General features: G+C 46.4%; 1 protein-coding gene across 3 annotated transcripts in view; it reads left to right on the forward strand.

The window, feature by feature from the left end:
* GRM1 (glutamate metabotropic receptor 1) overlaps positions 1–12,488 on the forward strand; it is a 258,781-nt gene extending 246,293 nt beyond the window's left edge. The window contains exon 8 of one of the 3 annotated variants that reach the window (XM_087817195.1): positions 11,573–12,488. In XM_087817195.1, coding sequence (XP_087673321.1) covers positions 11,573–12,488 — 916 coding nt within the window. Of the gene's footprint in view, positions 1–4,017; positions 4,079–11,572 lie in introns of those variants that run through there. The other 2 variants (XM_016223919.2, XM_016223920.2) reach the window with 2 other exon arrangements.
* The last annotated feature ends 1,353 nt before the right edge of the window (positions 12,489–13,841 follow it).

Here is a 13,841-nt window from a genome sequence, read left to right on the forward strand (position 1 = left end):
ATGCTGAGAAATAAATATTTAAATTCAGATAATAGAAAAAACGCATTTAACTTTTGAAAACAGAGTAAAAATGATCATATTAATCTGTAAAACAAATAACAGTCTGCCAAAACGGTCAAGACCATTTGCTGTCAATCTTTATGATTACTTTGGACAGCTGCCACATTATTATTTCCATAGTGAGCTGACCATCTGGAATTGCATAGGCCATTTTATCTGTGCTAAAAATAGATTCACCTGCAAACCAATCACAGACATGCAACTTCAGACACAGGCAGCTAACCTGACCCTGTGTACCGGGCCTTTACCTGCTCCTGACACATCCACTCAATGTCACTAATGTTGCCTGCCAAAAAAAAATAAAAAAATCCAGAGAGCGAACAGAATTCAGCTCATTTTCTGCCAGATGTTAAATAAGGAAAGTACCTAAAATCTATGAGTATAGTGTAGTCTGAGATACTCCAAATGGCTCTCAACTAAATACACACAGATTAAAAACCTCTGGGTCTTTTGTCTCTGCTATCGCTTTTCCATCCTTCAGAGGGAAGGTATCAATAGTGATGACTTAAGCTGGGATAGCATTTTGCTATTTGGAAGCTTCTACACATACTGTTTCAATAGTCCTCCATGGAAGATAAAACTGAATCTGAAAGGGGAAATAACACAGTTGGAAAGTACCTGGTGTCCTGGGTCCTGTCCAGTGATCTCATTGCTCTGCTATCATGAGTGGAACTTGTTTGTAAAAGCATCTCAAGTTCATGTAAAAAATAATTCCCAGCATAGAAGCTGATGTGTGGGTACCCCGCCTAAAGGAAAAGAACACATTAAAACAAAGTACACCCAAAGAGTGTACTTAAAAAAAAAAGAGTTTAGACAATGGGATTAGATGGGAAAAGCTATACACAGTCCCATGAGTTAATAAAAAGCAGTGAATCTTTATTAAAAAAAAAAAAAAAGAACAGGGAAGAAAATAAAAACAAACTGAGCTTTCAGAAGAAATTGAAGAGGAGTCTTTCTAACGAGACTTCTGGGGTCTCTTTAAATCCACATTTCTGCCAAAACATTCAAGCACAGATTTGGGACTTATATTTGACAAGCCCCCATATGCTCCATTTTCCCTTCAAGCTTTTACTCTGGCTCATGGAATCTGTGGTTGGTTAAATATGTGGTTTTGCAGTTTCTAAAAATACTCTGAAGTCAAACTCCTTCTCCCAGTTCTCATGCAGTTGGCCACTCTGGCGTCGGATTTTGAAGGGCTTGGCCTGTGACCTTTAGGGGAACCAATCCCTTCACAGAAGCAGTGTCTGCATGCACAGGCCACTTACACTCAACACAAAGTGAGGGTCAGAGGCTAAAGAAATGGCACCTCAAACGAGCTGCTTAGTTTTTCTGCCATTTCAATGCACAGTTGATGAAGGTGGCTGTGAGATTGCTGAGTTACTCTGCAAAGTTTGGCTGTTGATTCGGCTGAGACTCCATAAGGGCCCACAGTTCCCTCCCTCTCGACCTGCCAGGGTGATTTTTATTTGCCCGGTGAAGTCATGCTCCCTCGTGGGGGGCACTGACGGGAAGGGCAGACCCCTCTGGGAGCCGCAGCCTCCACTCTGCGGCTCTGCTCACGCACAGTCCTCGGGCTGCCACGGTCCCCTCCAGCCAATCACTGGGCAGATGCCAGTGGGACACTGAACCAGGGACCTCCCCTGCCCGTGGGCCTCTTGCTTCAGCCGGTGGCAGGTGACTCCTAAGGGTATTGCAGCCACAGTTCAGGGACCTGAGAGGTACCCGAATTGAGGATGGGCAAGAGGCTTGCCCCTGCCCTGCTGCCTGCCAGTGACACAGTGGCCCTAACAGTCAAGGAAGGAGAGTTAGGGTTAAGGACCCTGATCTTTCCCCGCTAGTGCCCAGAGACCACTGCCAGCAGGGAGGGTGGCCTTGATCCCAGGGAGAAGAAGGTAGTGGGAGACTAGACTGACTCAAGTCCCAGGGAGCAAGAGAGCAAGAAACCAAAAATCTGTGCTGGGAATTGAGGGAGGCAGGACTGAGCCTGAGCTGAGGCTCCAAGTACCAAGTGCGTGCTCCATTTTCCCCTCCAACATCACTTACAAAACACAAATTATGAGATAAAATTATTACGAATTTCAAAAAGATGACTATGGAGTGCTAAACCCTACGCACGTAGCTCCTCTGATGAGGAACCAGGTGTCTGCATTAGTCACAGGGCCATGAAGCCAGCCCTGCCAGGGTCCTGCTCCCCAGACCATTGGACCAGGCATCATAGAAACATCATCTAGAGGTAAAATTAAAGGATTCAAGGGGATGCAGGCAGTTTAGCAAGGCAAAGCCAAATGCCTTTGACTATATTTTCTGCCTCTTTCATGAAAAATTGAGTTGTTGTAATATTATTTTACAGGTTAAATGATCAGCCTTACTGATAATTCCTTTTGCATATTTATTAGTAACCCTCTACTTGCTATTGTTTTCATTAGTTTTATGACCTTTTAATTTCAGGTGGGCATATTAAAGATCAAAACATTATTTTCACAAGTTCAATAGTAATCATTCACTTTGTCTACTTAAATAAATGGATTACTGCAGGAGTAATAATGTTACTCCAAGGTACTTTAAGTTTTTATCTGTAGATGGGGATTTCAAATTGTTCTGGGTAGATCACACATTTTCAAATGGTTTATTGAATGGCTCAAGCTGGAAACACATATTGATCAATTTTATTATTTTTTCTCTTAACTTCACCTGTGCTATGAAAAATATTTTATTCCTACTTTCTACATTGCAATCAGTTTTCTTGCATTAAGGTACTAAAAAGCTATTCTAGTGTATTCTTGTTTCAATTTTCAAACTGACATCTCTCCCTCCCAGTATGTCAGGCCATAGCCTGAAAGAATCAGAATGGGAAGGCGCATGGTCTGTTCCTACAATATCTCTGCCTCCTCTCTCTTCTGAGTTTCCCCTCCTCTCTGTCATTGATGGGAAAAGACAGGAGAGGTGACAAAGGTCTTTGAGTTGCCTGGAGCTGTTGTGGTACACTTCTGATTAACACTGGGTCATTCTCACCAAGATCTTGGGGTAGGTGATCCAATGCTGACTCAGAGAACATTTGTGGGGTTTTAGAGAGCCCTAGAGGGGACTTCATCATTGCAGAGTTCCCTAATATGGGAGATTCTCCCCAATTCAACCAACCTCATTCCTGTACCACTGTACCTGCTGATGGTTCACCTTGAGCATGCTGTTCCTGAAATTCTTTCTTGTGACTAGCAGCCCTCTCATGTGGAGTGACAAGAAGATGGCTTGATCCCACCACCTTCTGAAGTGCTAGGTAGCTCGTGGGAAACCCACTTTTTCTCATTACAACAAATGATGGAACGGTGGACTGCCCATGACTGCTCTTTACCCGTGTCATGTCTGGTCAGTGCTCCTCTCACTTGCCAGATTGCCCTAGGTGCTGTATAAAGAGACATCCAACCAAGGAATGAGATGACATCCTCCCCTATGACAGATGCCTTCAATCTTTTGCCATTTCCCTCCTCTCCACCGTTAGACACAATTCTATCTTACGAAGGCCATGAGACAAATGTGACCATATATAAAGTGACAGCAATGCTTTTATGATAACATAATATGGAGGAAAATCAGCAGTTGCAGTGTAAAATGTAAATCCACGAACCACCTCTGGGAATAAAGGGAGGTGTCAAGAGGGGAGGGAGAGAGCTCATTTGAGACAGACACGAACAGCAGAATAACGCCTGCCACTTGGAAAGACCCAGTGCCACAAGGTAAAGGGAATGCACTCCACTGACGAGGCTTTCAGAAAGGGGCCTGGCAGCGGGGCCCAGCCGGGGTACCAAAGCCGCAGGACGCCGAGGCGGAGATGACGTGGAGACAGGCTCAGGAGCCAGGCCAGGCCCCGGCCGGGCCCAGGCGCCCCGGGGGTGTCATCGCCTTATCTGTGCACGTGTATAACCACCGCTCACTGGGTGTCTTTCTCTTTTCACTCTTCAGGAAGAGGCAGCCAGAATTCTCGCCCACCAGCCAGTGTCCGTCGGCACATGTGCAGCTTTGAAAACCCCCACACTGCAGTGAATGTGTAAGAAGCTGCATGGAGAATAGAGCGGTTTGCCCTTGCTTTCTCTCTCCTGGGTTTTCCCACTTTCTAACATGGAAACCGATGTGGTGCATGCCATCCAGAAGGAGGAACCATTTCCGTGCCATGGTTTGCACGACCGCCATAAATTGACCGTCCCTCGTCCTTAAAGGGACACTGTCAAGCTGTTAGTCTTTTCGCTTTTTTATGTTTCGGCGCAAGATGCAACACTTCTGATTCTGCAGGTTCGCTTTTGTTTGTGCCTCCCACTCACAAGCTCGAAAGTGAATTCTTCCCCCCTCTCAGAGTTGTCAGCTTCTCCTTGGCAAACAGAGCTTTTTCTTTTTCTTTTCTCTTTCTGCCTTTTTGCTGTTGCACAAATGTTTGCAATGATCCCGTCTGCATTACAGTAGAGCCGCACTTGAACTTCTGCAGGAGTTCCGCAATGTCAGTGTCAGGGGTGGGCGCCCACAGGAGCCCCTGTTGGGTGTCTCCCCTGTCCTGGGGAGCACAAAACAAGAGTTTTGTGAGCCCCACAAAAAAGTGAGTTTTGCAAAAAGCAAAGTAGGTTTTTCCCCCCAGGATTCTAAGTGCTTTTATCAGATTTTTCCGTATCTGATAAAAACGATGCATGTTTGGTCCACCTTTTGACCTTTAGATCTTGACAGTGTCTCTTTAAGTCAACAAAAGAACATAGACCATGTTTAATTCATTGTGCACGGAGTCTGTGGTCATTTTCAGCTGTTCCTTTACAGCCCTTCAAACTCCTGGGAGAGTCAAAGGTACACATTCCTGCAGCAGGAGGGAGCCCATTGATGAGGTGTCTGTGGCTTGAATTGCTCTTCAGATGCGAAGGGCCTAATTTGTTCAAATGTTTGCTACTGAACCTGACCTTGGAGGCTGGTGAATGGGGCCCTAGTGTCTCTTCACTCGGTGGAGTGCATTGGGAAGTCTCTGTGCTGCTAGTCCCTTAAAATAGAGTGTGGTCTCAACCAAATTACACTAACTCTTGGAGGGGAAAATACAGTAGCCATGCCAGGGTGTTTCAGGTGGTGGCCTGGAGGCTCCTGCATTTATAGAGCAAAGCCACGCTAGTCCACTTGGATGCATTCTCCCAAGGCCGAAGCGTTATTTCTTGTACCAGGCTCTGAGTCTGCCCAAGGACGCAGCAGGGGGGCCTTAGGGTGACAGCTCCTGGCTGCCTGACAGAAGGGGCTGATGGGAAAAGTAAATGTGCTTGTTCTGTCATGACAGCAGGACCAGAGAGAGAGGAGAGTCTCACCTACCATTTCATGACGTAAAGGTGAGTGCCTGAAAGCGAAGGCTGAAAGTGGGCGCATCCTCGGTCGGTGACAAAATGAACGCAACAGTCAGCAAAGCTAACGGGCTGCTTGTTAAGAACTTTCAGATCAGGATCTCGTCAAGCTTTCTGTCTGGAGACTAAATGGGATAAAGAAGGTATCAGCAGCATTGACAGTGGGCACCCTAGACTAAGACTGGCTATTTTTACCTTGGTTGTTCCTGCAAAGAAAAATACTGTAAAGGGAAAGCAAGCTATGCTTTCTCTGTGACCTCCGGTTCCCATAGCTTTTGTAAACAAGGAAGGGAAAGGGACTGGTGGTGGAAATAAAGCAGCTGCCCACTGGACCATTAGGTCTGCTTAGATCTGTCCAGCATCTAAGGAATAATCTCATCAGAGCAACGCAGCTGCCCTATATTCCCAGGGCAAGCTGTGCGCACTCCAGGTAGAGCTGAAGGGCATCAAATGACTTGCTGTTTAAATTCCCGGTTTGGTAGCATGGACCACAGAAGCAATGATGATGCTCGACCTGACGTTTCCTTAAAGGGAACATAATCTAGGCGCATCTGTACTTCTTGGAGGAATATAATCACACCTGGTATATTGCAGCTAAAACTATGTTCCTGTACCAACGCGATGTTTCAAATAAACTTTGGCTGGAGAATTTCTTTAATCAGCCAGGAGTCACGATTACGTTGAACCAAAGGGTGTTTAAAATGTGCTTAGGAAAAGTTTAGTAACCATCAGGATTCTGCTCTTTAGTTTGAGATTAATTTATCAGTTTTATTAAGACAGTAGACCCCGTGCCCAAAGTTTATGGGGCCTTCTTCCTTTATTGACTTTAATGAGGTAATTTCATTTAAGGATGTCCTTTTCTCTGTTAATTCATTGAAGAAAGCACAGGCTTAATAGAGGCAAACTGATCTCCTCCGCGTTGTCTTTTGGGACATAGCGTGTGGCTGATCCGAAGGAGGGCTATACATTTAGACTTTGCAATATGGTCAGTGTCAGCTAGCCAAATAGTTCCCTGGCTAGCTTACGGTGCAGTTAGAATCGAAGGGCAGCGGGATGAAATTCGCAGTGCTGCTTAAGACTTAATGTCAGCAGAAATTCCAATTCTCGTGTAATCAAAAAGCATTTGTTTTCAGTAACCTATTCGGAGGTTCTCTACCTTACAACTAGTCGATGAGTCAAAAGGTGAGAAATTTTAATTACGTTCACATGGGCTCCAGGAGAATACGTACTGATTATGCAGGTTTTTCTGGAAAGCCTTCAAGAAGTGGAACTGGAATCCACGGGAGTTGTTTGTATTGAAGACTAACCGGAGGTTGCCTGGGAAAACAGTTGTCTGACTCAAGTGATTTCAAATAGTTCCTGTGGCTGAGATTCTACAATCTTCGTGGCTCAAACTGCATTTTGGTATCAGCTGGCTGAAGCAGGTAGAGGAGCGATCGACGGAGTGTCTCCATAGAAACAGCACCACCCCTTCTTTGAAAGGCCTCCTGTCCCAGCCGTAGCCGCAAGGCCTCAGCAGGGCTGCCCTCACGCCTGTGGCTTTGGTTTCTTTCCTTAACTCGGTGACCGATTCTCTCCATGCTGTGACCCAATGGCATTTCCTAATTCCATTTTCATTTTCAGGGGAGACAAATGCTAACCTCCTCGGGCTCCGAGGAGTGTCTTCCCTGCTTATATGAAGGTCTTTCCCTGTCTGTGGGCTGCCTGGATGCTATCCTTCTGTCTGTTGGGAAGCTATTAAGCCTAGTGGCAAAGACTTGAATTGGACATAAGGGAGGCAGGTGTTGTGTGAGCTTCCCCCTCAGGCAGCTTGTTCAGGACGCTTTCCTCCTGATCTCAACACCCACCCACTGTCATTCCCGTTTTAGACCTTTCTGGAGCAGTGAGCAGTGTTCTCAGCAGAAGTAACTAGTACTTAGCGAAACAAATGAAACGGTACTGCTCTGACCGCCAAGATACACTAATCTGTGTACAACACCCACTTCCAGCTATTCTCTGCAGTGCTGTGAATATTGTGTTTTCTGTTTGGGGGGATTGTAATACTCATCTAATGTAAGGAAAACCAAAGCAAGGTCCCAAGCCTATTGTAGCTGAAACTGCGGCCCCAGCCTGCTCAGCTCTGAACACCACCCTTGTATGCCATCCTTTCCTCGCAGGCCTCACAGGGCTCTCCCCTGATGACTTCCACGTCAGTGCACATATTGAGCCATCTGAGGTGGTTATGCCAAATGCTACTGCATTTAATCTTTAAATGTGAGACTGGGTTAGGCCTGATGTCTGTCTTTTGAAGTTAGAGCAAGAAGGATGGGATGCTTTGTATCAATTACGTGGTGTTTCTAGACCAGGGGGCTTTTCCTAAACTTAGGAAACTGAGTCAAATCAAACAATAGAAGGGAGAAGTTGTTGGCTGGAACACGAGGTACTGAAGTTATCTGGAATGAAATAAAAGTCTTATTTCATAGTAATATTTTATTTTTATAGTGCATTCATTCCTTTCTGCTGCCCCACATTTTATACAGTTTTCTCCTCTTGATGTCACAGCAATGGGTTCCAAACCTTTTCAAATAGCCTAATTGCTTTATGCACCAAAATGGTTATTAAACCTTCATTCAAATCAATGGTATTAATTGTACCTCTATTAGTGGCCACTTGTACACAAAATACAAAAGAAAAGATCCTCAGAATTCAGCTGCACTTGCTCCAGCAGTACATTTTATCACAACAGCATTTGCATGCTTTTTTTAAAAAAAAAAAAAGTGGTACCTAACCTACAAATGCATACTATTGATTCAGTTTAAAAACAATGCTTAATGCACATGTAAATTCACAGACAATTCAAGCTGTCTGTGGGCCGCAGGTTAGAAATAACTAATCCAGGGACCAAAGTTTTATACTCTGTGCTACATTTTCTACGAGATGATACATTTTCTCCACTCTCTCTGGATTTTAGAAAGCAATTTATTTTGTCCTTGAAAAAAAATTAATCTAATTTTCTTAATCAGATCAATGCCTTGGAGCATTGGAACTGCTTCCTAAATAAACAGTACTTTAGAGCACATATAGAGCAAGACTGAGGGGAAGGAAAGCCGCTAATTTTGACCAACAGGGGAAATCTCCCACTAGAAGAATAAAAATTATATTGAATTAAAACAGAACTAAATTGTGATTATATCTGTCTGCAAGGTGATTGATAATACCTTTAACACATCGAAGTGCATGATTTTAAAAGAGGCCCACATAGAACTCCTGAGCAATGAGGGAACAACCTATGTGAGTAAAGTAAGTGCCAGGCATACAAGGATGCCTTTTTTTCCTAGTATATGTGGAGACAAGGATGTCTTCTTGCTGATATATGTGGAGACTGGGGCAATGTTTTGCTGGTTGAAGTGGGGGAAGACTTGTTCTCAAGGGACTTGTTTGTATTGATTTATTTTCCTTAAGGCCATTATTTTTTTTGCAATTTTTATTTTTTATTTTTTATTCCCATCCTCCTGCCTCCCTCCCCTTTGGCAACTATTAGCTTGTTCTGTATACCTATGTGTTTGTTTCTATTGTTGTTTGTTAATTTGTTTTTTTTTTTGTTTTTTTTAGATTGTACATGTAATTGAAATTATATGATATTTCTCCCTATCTGACTTATTTTTCTCAGCATAATACCAGCTAGGTCCATCCATGTTGTCACAAATGGCAAGATTTTGCACTTTTTTCATTGCTGAATAATGTTCCATTGTGTATATGCTATATCTTCTTTGTCTATTCGTCTGTTCATAGACAGCTGGGTTGCTTTCATATCTTGGCTATTACTACTAATGCTGCAATGAACATAGGGTGCATATATCTTTTCAAGTTAGTGTTTTTGTTTTCAAGGGACTTGTTTTATAAAACACACAAACATATAACTCAATGAAGACACAAGGCATCTTTTTAGTTTAAGGATTTTCTGAATGAGCATTGAGAGGCAGGCATTTGGAGAAAGAAAAACTGTTTCTATTGCAGTTAAAAGGAGATATGTCACTGAGGTTAGATGGAACACCAAATAAAGCATATTTAAGCAATGCAGGAGGCAAATATGAAGTTTTTACTTTCTGGAAGAGGCATATTGACTGTGCAAAGAGAGAAACTGTGAGTGAGTTAACTGGGGGCTGAAGGAGATTGAGGAATATGAAAGGGGGAGGTGAATTTACCTAGAGTTTGAAATTCAGAGGAGGAACTGGGGACTCTGGCCTTGTCTCTGGCTGGCTGGTTGGCTGCCCTGTCTTGCCAGAAACACCACCATCCGGTTCTTCAGTTTCCTCAACTCAGACGAGTCAGCTCTTCTAACAAGATAGTGTGGAAACTGATGAGTCAGTAATCTTGCATTTACAAGCTTTTATATGTTCTCTGGGCCTATATTAAGCATATAGTTAAGAGAAATATTAACTTTTATACCATAGCTTAGAGATGGGATTTTTCTTAGACAATTAAAAATATAGCATAGATAATCATATGTATGGAGGAACTACCCTTTCCCCAAAAAATGAGATCAAAATTTTTAGCTATTATGTCTCTTTTAGAACCTTCATATCCAGAATTTTTATAGTAGATATCTTACAAGATTCTTACAAGAACCTGTACTTATTTGGCTCACTTCACTTTTCAAATTATAAAATATGAAATGTCAAAACATTACCCTCATCATAAACGTGATGCATATAATTTTTAAAGCATTCATTCCTGTCTTTTCAAAGTTATTAAATAAGCTCTTATATTAAACATTGATCATTTCTTACTTTTTCCAGACAAAAGACTATAATACAGAATAGTCTATTTTACATATCCACCTAAAAGATGTTCATTTTACCTATTCCTTTTGGTGTCTCGAATGTGTTATCATAGTGCTACTTTCTTGTTTTCATAGAAACAGCAAAAACAAAAACCTCCTAATAAAAGAGAAGATAAAATATTTCCTGATTTAAGTATTAACACGTGTTATTAATAGTAGGTCATGGTAAGGCACCACCACCTGCTAGAAAGTCACAGAGAAAATAAGCTGAGCCCTAAAGTGAGCCCAGAGTTATTACCACATGCAGAACAGAATCAGCAGTCGACGCACACGGTATATTTCATTCCCTTCTCCTTCTGTTCTATTTACTTGGTTTTACAAGAGTCTCACGAAGATGGAAGTCGGTCAGGCTGGGGGGCTGTTGTTGCCCTAGGATTTCCCCTCACCGAGGTTCAGTGAGGAAGAGGCCAGGGAGGGGTGTTTGTGTCCATACGTCCTGCTTTGTCTGGATCTTGGTTTTGTCTCGTTGGTATCAAACTATGCCAGAGAACTGCGGCAGGACAGGGCATCTGTGTTTCCCGGGGCTTCCCGGCTCTCTCTTTTCAAACCCACCTGGTTAACAGGCCCCAGGGTGAAAATCCCACGCCAGCTGCTGCAAATCAGGGCCTTTATGCGAGTTGCGATGCATTACGCGTGTCGGGAGCTTGGAAAGAAAAGGGAAATCGAAAGTTAGGAAGCACTTGGATGGAGCCTGGGTCTGGGCTTTTCTGCCGTCTGCTTGTTCTCTCTCCCGCACAGGTGCCATGTGTGTGAGCGGGCCGCTCTGCGTGTCAGAGTGGGGGACTGAGAGCGTGTGTGCTGTAAGCCCAGGGCCATGAGAGTAGCTTTATCTGTGGCTTTGAATTTGTTCCAGGGACTAAAAGCAAAGGGAGGCGAGAGCTACGGTCACTCTTCTCTTCTTCATGTGGAACTGGGATTTGATTTTTAATTTGTTTCCTCCATCAATTTTGGAATCCTTTTAAGACTCACATTGAGCACCGACTTTATCATTGCCTCAGAGTGCGTGTGCGTGTGTGTGAGATTGTGCAGTAACTCGGTGAAATCTTAAACCTACATGAAAAAAGCCGCTTCTACAGCAGGCTGGCTTTTCTCCCCTCAGGGCCAGAATTCCCTGCCTGTCTTGGGGTGGGTGAGACCGCTGGCTGCAGTTCCAGAGGCCGCCCGGGGTCACTGCCACTTTTAGCATTGAACCCGTGAGCGGGAGAGGCTGGGGCGTGGGGACAGCGGGGGGCGAGTCCAGCTGCGTTGAGCTGGGCTTGCAAAAATGATTTGTATGTATTCTGTCCCGTGCGCACGCTGTGTCTGCAAATAAACCCCATCTCTATTTTGTTCATAGTTCTAATGGCAAGTCTGTGTCATGGTCTGAACCAGGTGGAAGACAGGTGCCCCAGGGACAGCACACGTGGCACCGCCTCTCTGTGCACGTGAAGACCAATGAGACGGCCTGCAACCAAACAGCCGTCATCAAGCCCCTCACTAAAAGTTACCAGGGCTCGGGCAAGAGCCTGACCCTTTCCGATACCAGCACCAAGGCCCTTTACCCCGCGGAGGACGCCCCGCCGCTGGGCTGCAGCCCCCCCAGCAGCCCCTCGATGGTGGTGCACCGGCGCGCGCCCGCGGCCCTGGGCACCCCGCCCCTGCTGCCCCACCTGACCGCGGAGGAGACCCCCCTGTTCCTGGCCGACCCGGACACCCCCCAGGGCTTGCCCCCGCCCCTGCCGCAGCCGCAGCCGCCGCAGAAATCCCTGCTGGACCAGCTGCAGGGCGTGGTCACCAACTTCAGCACCGGGATCCCGGATTTCAGCGCGGTGCTCGCGGGGCCCGGGGGGCTGGGGAACGGGGTGGGGTCCCTGTACCCCGCCCCGGCGCCGCCGCAGCACCTGCAGATGCTCCCGCTGCAGCTGAGCACCTTCGGGGACGAGCCCGCCTCCCCCGCCTCCCCCGAGGCCGACGACGACGACGGCCAGCGGTTCAAGCTGCTGCAGGAGTACTTGTCCGAGCGCGAAGGGACCACGGAGGAAGACGAGCTGGAGGAGGAGGCGGAGGAGGGGGCGCCCCCGCCGGCCGCCCGCGGGCCCGCCCCCGAGGCCTCGCCCGCGCTCACGCCCCCGTCGCCCTTCCGCGACTCGGTGGCGTCGGGCAGCTCGGTGCCCAGCTCCCCCGTGTCCGAGTCCGTGCTCTGCACGCCGCCCAGCGTGACCTACGCGTCGGTCATCCTGAGGGACTACAAGCAAAGCTCGTCCACGCTGTAGGGGAGCGGCGTCCACGGGGCACGGCGGCCGTGGGCGGGGCGGGGCGCCTCGGGGCGGGCGCGCGGGGAGCTGGGGAGCCGGAGGGCGCGTCGAGCGAGGCCCGGGCGGGCGTCTGATTCCTGCATCGTTCAAAGCCGCCTCCGGGAAGAAAGGGAATTCTGACAAAGCACAATCCCGTGTAGCGTGTAACTTTCATCACGGACATAAATCTGTAACATGAAATCGACACACACCATCTCCCCCTTTGGACGGCTGTGCGTAAAGGCGCGTGGCCGGCGCCGAAAGCGGCCGCGGGTGCGCGGAGCGGAGTGTGAGTGCCCCTCGTGGTGTTCCTGGTGAGCCCGTGGAGCCGGACAGGGGGGAGGGGACAGGCACCGAAGCCCCCCGAGAACCGAGGATGGGACCGCAGACCCCTGGTCTTCAGGTGGCTCCAGCACTGGCCGGGTCAGGGGCCTGTCCTCTCCCGCTGCACCGGGCACAGTGCAGCCTGCTGTCCCGCTGGGAAAGGTGCGTGGACGTCCTGCCGCTGTATCTGGGAAAACAGGAGTAACAGCGAGATCATCACCCAGACGTGCTTCATCGGGAGAGCGGGGGAAGGAGGCGATGCGAAGACGGCAAATCCAGAAGCGCGGGGCTTTGAACAAATCAGCACAATCCGCTTCCCATGTCCGATGCTGGCTTCCTGACGATGGGGCGGAAAGGCCAGGACAACAGCTTGTTTCAAGGGTGGCTGGAGACCTTTTGTGGATTAACTTGTGTTAGTGCCAAGAGGGCTCTCCTTTGCCCTTCAGTTACAGAGAACAAACCATGTGGCAAAATTGTTACCTTCCATTTACTGTAGCAAATAATACTTACCAGTTGAACTTCTAAGATGCAGTATGTGTATTTGGTGCCAATACTTCTCCCATTAACTACAGAAACAAACCCATCTCTGAGTTTAACGGTGTACTCATAGCAACTACTCCTGGCAAATGTTTAATGACAAATAATTCTTTCCTATTGTCACAGAAGTCCCTGTAACTAACGAGTGAACGAGTTCTCGTGTCCTTGTATACCTGTGATAATAAAATTTGTGCAGTAATGTCAATCTACCTGCAAGTAGAAGATCGTCTGGCCAATGTAATATAGATATTTTTATGTCCCGATAATGTTTTCTAGACCATCGTCACCAATATCTACAGGAACTCTTTGAAGGTTTGAGTGCTGTGGGCCAATGTTTTTCATATGCTGCTCAGACGGTCCTTCCTCTTCTAAGAGGAAACTTATGTATCAGATATTTTATGATCTGGAAATATGTTATTAATGAAGTGGTTTGAAAATTTCTTATATTGAAAGTTTACAAGAACTGTGGTA

The sequence above is a fragment of the Miniopterus natalensis genome, chromosome 5 (assembly GCF_054644295.1).
Source record: "Miniopterus natalensis isolate mMinNat1 chromosome 5, mMinNat1.hap1, whole genome shotgun sequence".
NCBI classification, from domain to species: domain Eukaryota; kingdom Metazoa; phylum Chordata; class Mammalia; order Chiroptera; family Miniopteridae; genus Miniopterus; species Miniopterus natalensis.